The following is an 8,723-nucleotide window of genomic DNA, read 5'->3' as shown; positions in this document are numbered from 1 at the left end:
TATATATATATATATATATATATATATATATATATATATATATATATATATATATATATATACATATACATATACATACATACATACATACATACATCCATACATACATATAGTAAATTATATATATATATATATATTCATGCTGTATCAGTTTGCTATTTAGATAGGTGAATTTCTATTGGTCTCTCCTGCAATAGCGCGTTGTTCAAAATTGGCGCCTATTGCCTGCAACACTCATAGAGGACACCTGTGGATAGAAACTCGACTCTATCGGGTCCACTTAAGTTGTTTGATGATTCCATATTAATTTTACTACATTAACAGCTTAATATATTATGTTATATTATGTTCCTAGTGGAGTCTCATATGTTGGTGTACACTTCCTTTCACACTCTATTCGACAGATGCTCGAAATCTCATCCGCCGCTTACTAACGGTCGAACCCAGCAATCGAGCCAAGATGAATGAGGTATGCACGTGTACTATGGAGAGTTCACCGTGTGGGGGTCACTGACCACCGCTGTAGATGTGGTTCAAGAGGTAACATTCGGTACATTCACTGTGCAGAAGTATCGATTACCAGGAGGTGCGAAACAGATAGATACGACGCGTGACAGGCGTGTCACCAGGCATTGGCTTCGACATCTGCGACACCTCACATACACCACGGTTGGCATGTGTAGTATTTGACATACAACCTGGCGAATTCTTTTTGATGCGGTCGCCATGAGAACCAACCCACGAGTGATGCCACACAGGGAATACATGCGTATGATCACCTGGTAGAAACGCACTAGCCCTTTACCTTCGAGTTTAAAAGTTCCACCCATGCCCTGCAGTACAGAATGGATGCATGAGATGAGATGCCACAGATTGGGCGCTGATTTGTTAGCGTATTGTTTGCATACGCATGTCACTTACTATGTGTATGTCCGCACGGCTACGATGGTATCGCCTATGTGTGCACAGTTCAAACTGACCATACCAATGTCACACACTGTGGGTCTATCAGTACCAAAAACTATAAACGAAGCGCAGCTAATTAACCAATCGTAATTTTTTAATACTCTAGCATCACAGTGGAGACTAATTATAGGGGCACCTACGATGATACGTGTACGCAGTTCAAGGGACCATACCAATATCACGCACTGTGTATCTATCAGCACCGCTACGATGATATGTGTACACAAGTCAACCGATCATAACCTATGTGTCTGATGACTATATGTGCGCGTATTCCGAAACAACTGTACTCTCAACTACACACACACTCAGCCATCTTCATATCCGTGTGCTCACCTCGTGGCTAATTCTCTGTCACAGGTCCGTGCGAATGCGTGGGTCAACGAGGGCTACAATTCACCGCCAGAGCGGTTCGAGACTCTGAACAAGGTACGCCAGGCCTAAGCAGTTTATGTGTATACGCGTACAAGTTAGATTCATGTGTGGATTGAGTTGTATTGCGTCACGTAGTCGACGTGGTTGGCGATGGGAATATAGTTGGTCAGCTGCACGCTCGGGCAGAGAACCCTCGCTGTGTGCATGTTTGTGCGTGGTATAGAGTGAGTGTGTGCTGCAGATTCGAATCTTATACTGTCAGTTGCTGGCGGTGTGTGACTTTTGATCCGTGCATACTACCCGTGTGGATGGCTCCCATCTACAGGTGGCTCTGGTACGTGCCAGACTTGAGTGTGTGTGTATCTGTATGTGTGAATGAAGGTAGTAGCGTATTTATAATTATTGAATTGTCCTGCTTTATATCACGCTTCATTCCATAAGAAAACTGTATATGTTATAACGACGTATGGGGTGCGTGCACAAGTGTATATGAGCGCTACGCAATGCTTGTAGTGTGTGAACACTCGTACAGCATCAAAGAGGACGGGCAGAATGTACTGGTTGTGTAACGTTTACACGTATGTTTTCCCGCGTGCTGCGGATGGGCGAATGCATACTCTACATATGCCTTTTTTTAAGACATTTCTTGGACTGGAGTTGAGGCCAATGGTTTAGGATCAGCTTGTGCACTGTTTGAGATCTGTCTGAAAGTTTGTATAGATGATCTCTGTGTCATGCGCGAGTGCTGTTGGGCATACACTAAGCTCTTGCTTTTATATTTAACTGTTGGTATGGCAAAAAAAAACTTTCGTTTTGTGGTATTGGCCACACCCCATAGCATCTGACGTAGTCTTTTCTTAGTCAACTGCTAGACCTCACACTTTCCACAGCTTGGTATCTAAGCACTACATAAACCTGGCTCCAAACCTCTCTGTATATACGTATGTATATCATACATGTTCATATACTCTCTTGCGAACTGTACATCACATACGACAGGAATTGCTAAGCCAGGGCTACCGAGACGCTTGGGAGGACCACTCTGTTTTCCCGCCAAAACTTACTATGCGTAACAAGAAGCCCAGTCCCGGGGATGCTGGGGATCTGCCAGGACCAGCCAGCAAAAATAAAGTCGTAAGAGCTTATACAACGGGGAGTGAAAAGGATTCGAATGCGAGTACAAGTACAAGCACGGGGGAGGACAAAGGCAAAGCCGAAGGATCACACACTGATAAGAAGCCGGATAAAGCTACTGAGGACGCGCCGGGTTCACCTGAGGTGGAAAAGCCCGAAAAGGAGACTGCGAATGTAAGGGCCGATGGGGAGGCAGGGCAGGACGGGACGGTAGGTAGTCTCGTGAGTACGAGCGTAGACTCGGATAGCACAGCAACAAGGCACTCGGGGGGGGTCTGTGGAGGGTGTGGTGAGTGAGCGAGAGAAGACCCATACACCACGCCCTGGTGCACCCACGCAATCAGAACCCGTGGTTGACACGGGGGGTAGGGTGGGGAGCGCAGCTACTCCAACCCAGAGCAACACTGGCACCACCACGACCAGCACCACCCATGACAGCACACAGGTCAATTACACACCAGCATCCGCCGAGGACAAACCTTCTGTCCCGGCTATAGGCCTTGGCCCGGGAGACCAGGGCCCACCCCGGACGGCCCTGGATGATGGCACAGGTGCACAGCCAGACACGCGCACGCCCACCACACCCGTGGCCGTGTCAGCCCCGTTCTTTGCGGGGGGTCCGGTCTTGCCTGGGACCAACGACCACAGCCCTGGGGCGGTGCTAGTGCCTGCGTTCAAATTGTTTGCCACCCCAGAGACGCAGGAACAGATGATTGCGGATAGACAGAAGCTGGACGATGGTTCGCCGAGTAGCACATCGGAGAGTGCGACAACAGACGCGAACGGTGCTATGAAGGTGCGGGGAGTCCCACAAGAAGCACAAAGGCGCTCAGACAGTGGTGTGCAGTCCAATGCCAACCCCACCCGAACTCAGGCCACGGAGAAACCCGAGCACAAGACCGGGAAGAGCAACCCCATTAACGCCCCTGAGCGGACGCAGGGCGTGTCAGGCACTCACACAAACACTTCTTCTTCCGACAGCTTCGTTCGGCACGGAGGAGCACGTCCACTCGTTCCAGGCAGTACACAGTCGGGTTCACGGACCTATACACACACCACACCTACAGCGACCATCAACTGCCGAGGCAGTGGCAGCACACACCGAAAGGGGACGCTGGGCGACCTTGCGGGGAAGGTAGGAGGCCTTGCACATGGAAATGGGGGCGTAGGGATTTCGGGCCTGGGTGCACCTAAATCAAACGACAGCAGCGGCAACAGCAGCTACCACGGCCTGGAGTTGGACAGTGCAGGGGAGCCGGACGAGGAGGTCGGGGCCATGGGTGATGGCAATACACTTGTACCACATGCCATGTTGGTGCCCCAGAACATGCTAGTCCCACAGACCATGTTGATCTCTCAGAACCGCCTGGTTCCTGTAGCTATCGACACACACGCCACGGGGTCTAGCTCGAGTCCGGGTACCAGCACAAACACGGACAATAATACGCACAAGCAGTCCAACGGGACCTCCAGGCAGACATCGACTGAGGCACGAGATGGAGCTGTGGGTAGCCTGGGTATCGCAAACAAAGGCTCTGAGGGTGAGATGCAGTTACCTGGGGTGGTGCAGAGTGTGAGTGCAGGAACCGTCGGAGTCGGAGCGGCAGGGGGAGATGAGGATGCCGACGCGGAACTCGTGCAAGAAGATTACGAGGCATCCAGTATCAAATCATGCAGGTCTGGCCATCCGGAGACGCCTAACATGCCCATGACCCCCTACACACCCAGTGCAGCCATTCTCATCACTATGGACCGCAGCCCCAAACTGGCGCCAGTGAAGGAGGCGGTGCACGAGAAGGCTAAGAAGACGCTGAGCGGCACGTCACTGGGCTTCCGTGCGAAAAAGAAAAGGAACCGAGACTCGCAGATCAAGAAGACGCTCAGTGCGAGCAGCCACCGATCGACTACCAGCACCGAGACCACGTCCCCGCGACGGTTCAGTCTGGATGTGGCCAAGAGTGCGCTGAGCTTCTTCAAGCCCGCGAGGTCTAAGGACAAGGACGCCAAGAAGAAGGAGAAGGGCGGTAGCGAGGACAAGGACGACGGTAAGAAACTCGGCAGGCAATCCAGTCGCAAGAGGCTTGAGCAGGATATCATGGCAGCGGCGGTGATGGAGGGCACCCCGAGGGCCACAGAACCCAATCTCAGGGCAAGGGCAGTCACAGCCACAAGCGCCACCACACCCACACCCACACACTCGCATGCAAACATTCTGGTGAAAAGCCCAACCAACTTCACCCAACTCACGCACTCGAGCGAGGGCCGGCAGTTGTTGGGTCTTGCTGCGGGTATGTCGACTGATAGTGCTATGCAGATCCAGTCACAATCAGCCGGCGCCACACCCCTTCCGGAAGGTATCGTGGAACGTGCTGCAATGTGGGGTTTACCACAGCCCCCAGCACATGCGCATACGACCACGCACGGCCAAGACGAAGGTACAGCACAGGCGAACAGTGCCGCTGGCAAGCAGGGGACCAGTGAGGAGAAGCGAGGCCCACCTACGAGTCGAGAGGTCAATCCAGAATTGGGTGAGATACGCACCATCAAGGGCTGGTTCAGTTTTAACTCGGCTACGACCTCTCGACTGCCGGCACATGAGGTGCTGGCGGAGTGTGTGCGCGTGTTAAATGCGAATGGGATCGAGTATGAGCAGAAGGGTTTTGTGATCACGGCCTGGCAGGACAAGACACAGAAGAAGGGCGTGCGCGTAGAGTTTGAAACGTGCCATATCAGCCGGCTGTCGATGGTGGGGCTGCATTTGAAGCGGCTGGGAGGAGATGTGTGGCAGTATAAGAAGTTCGCCAATGAGCTGGTCTCGCAGATGCACCTCTGAGCGACGGCTGTGGTAGCTGGCCTCATAGCAATGCACCAGATGCCCACATCCACCACACTACCGCAGTTTAGATAGTAAAATACTGATTTAGTTCCTCGTCTCAAAGCTTATTCATGTGTGAGTGCGAGTCAGAAGAATTCTGTAGAAGTCTCACAATATCGCAGATTCCAGCCGCCATGCGTGTATAACTGATTTAGTCATAGACATTTACGAATATGAATGTATTTGTACTCATCAAATGTGCAGTGATACAACTGTTTCTGCTATATAGCTTGGGCTTCGCATACATCCAGATATATACGGAAAAAAAAAAAAGGGGGGGGGGGGGTGTAGAAAACTCACCATATGCTACACTTGATTCTTCCAAAACAATCCTAAAAATACGCGCTTATGGATTTTATTAGCTCGAGTCTCGACAAACGTTATCTAGTGGCCACGTAAATGCCTAGTACATATTCAACCTCTGGATAAATCAGTTCTGTCATGGAATCTAAAAACTGCTCCAGCCGTGTGAGAGCCTCTTGGCATCACTCGTTCACGTGATACGCCTTTAACTCATTTTGCAGCTCAACAGCTGTGCTATGATGGACCCCTCGAAAGAGACATATAGTTCTCTGTGGTCGAGATGGTGTATTCGTGCAAGCCACAAGGCATGAATGACGTAGTGGATGGAATAACTGTCGTATCATCGAGTTCATAGAAGCTCAGAGTGGAGTATCCGCATAATTCGACCGACAGAAAAAGATTTATTCGAAACTCATTGTACAAATAGCAAGAGTGAACCTGTTGATCTGACTGAAAAGCTCAGAACTCTGTGATTGGTGGGGAAGAGGGTTAATGCGTTGGTCTAGCCTGGCAGAGGGTCGCACAACGCATTGGATACTTGCTGCCTAAGAAACTAGGCGAGGAACTCGCAGAGTACAAAGGTATATATCTGGATACACAGTGTCTCACACACCTCACACCCCGTGTGGTGGTTGTGGGTTTGTCGCTGTGAATATGAGCTGAACATTCTATGACATGGAACGGAGACTCAGCCGAAGAAAATCCTGTCCCGAGCGAGTCAGTGAGCTATTCTGCGCAGAGATGTAGGTAGACATGTAGGCTTATACTTCTCTCAGCCTTCGTATTAAGGTACGCCAACTGCGCGTATGTAGCATACACAGAACCTCAAACTCATGGCAGCCGTCTCTACCCGAAGTACCCAAGCACACTTTAAAGCTCATCATTGGCCGCATCGTGGCCCAGTATAAACGTCTCGTCGGATGTACCAGGCTGAGCAGTGGCGGGCGAGTCACTATCCGTCAGATCAATGAGTGGAATTTCAGCAACCCCTGTGGCTGTGAGGTCAATCACTGGAACCTTTATGTCCAATACATTCGTATCCATGATTGTATCGCCCTGCTGAGCCGTGTTGAGATTGGGCCCGTTGTCCAGGACATCGACGTCCACAGCCAACTCATCAATGCCTACGCTGTATACCTCCTTAACGCTACCGTTCTCGCCTACCGTCTCCACTTTAATACTCGCCGGTGCGTGTGTACTTCGCTGCCCTGGCACAAGCTCTGCCATCTACATGCTCTCGCTGGAGGGGTAGGAAGGGGTGGTGGAGGTGCCTATAGTCTCGTTGGATACACCTGAGCTGTCCAGAGAGGACTGCCGCATTGTGGTAGAAGCTTGTGGTAATGTCACGCGATCGTCTGGGTGTTCCGAAGGGATGTCGGATACCTGGGAGGTAGAGGTGGTGCCTGGGTTGGCGCTATAGATTTCAGTACCGTAGAGCATGCGTTGTAGAGTGAGTAGCTCCGCCTCACTTAAGGTCTCAATGCCCTGCACCCCATTGCCGGTACGCTCATATTGGCCACTTCTGTCGTCTACAACACCTCCACTTTTTGGTGCATATGCACCACTCTCATGCCCATTTCCACTTTCACCTGACCCGTGTCCGGCATTCTCTGTCTCGTTTTCACCACAATCTACCCTATCACCATCAGCCGCAGTTCCAAGACCATCATCTTCTGCCAAACATCCTCCTTTCCCTCCCCCACTCCCACCCTTTGTGGCGCCATCTCCACACATGCCACTTGCAGCACAAGCCCTTCCGTGCCCTATACCTTCTGACTCGTCTCTAGATACATCATCTGATGCGTCGTCTGAGGAGGTGTCCGTGTTGTCCGCGCACATTAATGGCTCTTGCGATGGGCTCTGGGGTGCTGATGTGCTGTGTTCATCCGCAAACACAGAGGCGGATGTGGGTTGTGCACCTGAGGATACAAGAATGGCCGAGGCACCTGTCCCATCCGCCATACCACTGACGCACGCCTTGGCCGGTTCATTCAAAACACTACGTGCATCAGATGGTGTATTTGGGACCGTATCTTTCATGCCGGTGTCATACCACGCATCTACACCAATACACACACTGGGGTGTGTATTGGGTGTGATGTGGGTCGTCTTTTCCACTCGCTTGCTTCTCATCTGCCCTACATACAAGCTCAGATCCCCTCCAAGTGCTTGTATGCGCGTATTCTCCGCCTGTCGCAGCACTCGCACCCCTGGTGTGGACTCGTCTGTTGGGTACTTGTGTGCGGCGATGTATTGTGCGTAGTCGTAGTCGACGGCAGCCTTAGCAGTGTGAGTATCGGGGTTATTGGTAGCTGTAGAGAGTGTTGTGTGGGTGGTGGTTGTGTTTGGCTGCGTATGTGTGCGTGTCTGTGCGTGAGTGTGGGTTCTATCGGACTCGTTCTTGTCTCGGATGGAGTCGTCGCTGTCTACAAACGAGCTTGAAGCGCCTGTGACGATGGATATATGAGGTTATAAAAGTAAACAAGAGGGTCAGCCAAACTCAGTGCAATAAGTTTTACCGAGGGAGCATTTAAACTATCGGCTGCTCGGGCGGAAGCCCGTTTCATCAGCAGAAACGACCGTACAAGTACGAAATTATTTATGAGAATCAAAGCAACGCATTATTTGGATACAGTGTGGCTCTTCACATCAATTGTAAACGCTATCCCGTCTGCATATTCTGCTCCATTGGGGCAGTTGTTTAACTATTCCGGTATAGAACTACACAGGAGTGTATTCAATAGACAAAGAAAATGGAACAGATATACGTTCGCACACGTATACCCACCGAAAATACTACAACTACCCTCGCATTCACAAAAATACTAGTCGCGCAAGACTACATCCACATCCACGAAAACTTTCTCCAGCTCAACACCCGCGCACGAATACTTACACAGATACTCCTGGCTTCCGTTGGAGAAGGAACTCTCATCTACCTCGCCCAAGAATCCCTGCACCTCATCCGATGACTCCTCGTCAGACGAATAAAACAAGAAGGCGTCATTGATCGACTGTGTGGACCATGTGATGCGATACGACTGTTAGCAAGGTATAGTATAGTATAGTA

At 50.7% G+C, this 8,723-nt stretch overlaps 4 protein-coding genes across 4 annotated transcripts in view; 2 read left to right on the top strand and 2 right to left on the bottom strand.

Annotated features, from left to right (window-relative positions):
• The window catches only part of SARC_09380 (CAMK/CAMKL protein kinase), a gene marked incomplete at both ends in the record, with an annotated part of 7,463 nt that extends 4,691 nt beyond the window's left edge, over positions 1-2,772 (top strand). Inside the window, 3 exons of the mRNA XM_014296611.1 lie at positions 405-469; positions 1,327-1,395; positions 2,341-2,772. Of these exons, the coding sequence (XP_014152086.1) occupies positions 405-469; positions 1,327-1,395; positions 2,341-2,772 (566 nt within the window). The remainder of the gene's footprint in view (positions 1-404; positions 470-1,326; positions 1,396-2,340) is intronic.
• A 412-nt stretch (positions 2,773-3,184) lies between these two features.
• Positions 3,185-5,308, top strand: SARC_09379 (hypothetical protein; the record flags this gene model as incomplete). Its single annotated transcript, XM_014296610.1, has 1 exon — positions 3,185-5,308. One exon carries the CDS (start codon positions 3,185-3,187, stop codon positions 5,306-5,308), a length of 2,124 nt encoding a protein of 707 aa, XP_014152085.1.
• A 1,215-nt stretch (positions 5,309-6,523) lies between these two features.
• On the bottom strand, positions 6,524-6,880 carry SARC_09378 (hypothetical protein; the record flags this gene model as incomplete). The annotated part of the gene is made up of 1 exon (XM_014296609.1): positions 6,524-6,880. One exon carries the CDS (start codon positions 6,878-6,880, stop codon positions 6,524-6,526), a length of 357 nt encoding a protein of 118 aa, XP_014152084.1.
• The window catches only part of SARC_09377 (hypothetical protein), a gene marked incomplete at its 3' end in the record, with an annotated part of 10,449 nt that continues 8,606 nt past the window's right edge, over positions 6,881-8,723 (bottom strand). The window contains exons 14-15 of the mRNA XM_014296608.1: positions 8,550-8,694; positions 6,881-8,100 (exon numbers count right to left, since the gene is read on the bottom strand). Of these exons, the coding sequence (XP_014152083.1) occupies positions 6,881-8,100; positions 8,550-8,694 (1,365 nt within the window). The remainder of the gene's footprint in view (positions 8,101-8,549; positions 8,695-8,723) is intronic.

Source organism: Sphaeroforma arctica (assembly GCF_001186125.1).
Source record: "Sphaeroforma arctica JP610 unplaced genomic scaffold supercont1.946, whole genome shotgun sequence".
NCBI classification, from domain to species: Eukaryota; class Ichthyosporea; order Ichthyophonida; genus Sphaeroforma; species Sphaeroforma arctica.
The sequence above is the reverse complement of the archived record's forward strand: the minus strand, read 5'-3'. Positions and strand labels throughout refer to the sequence as shown.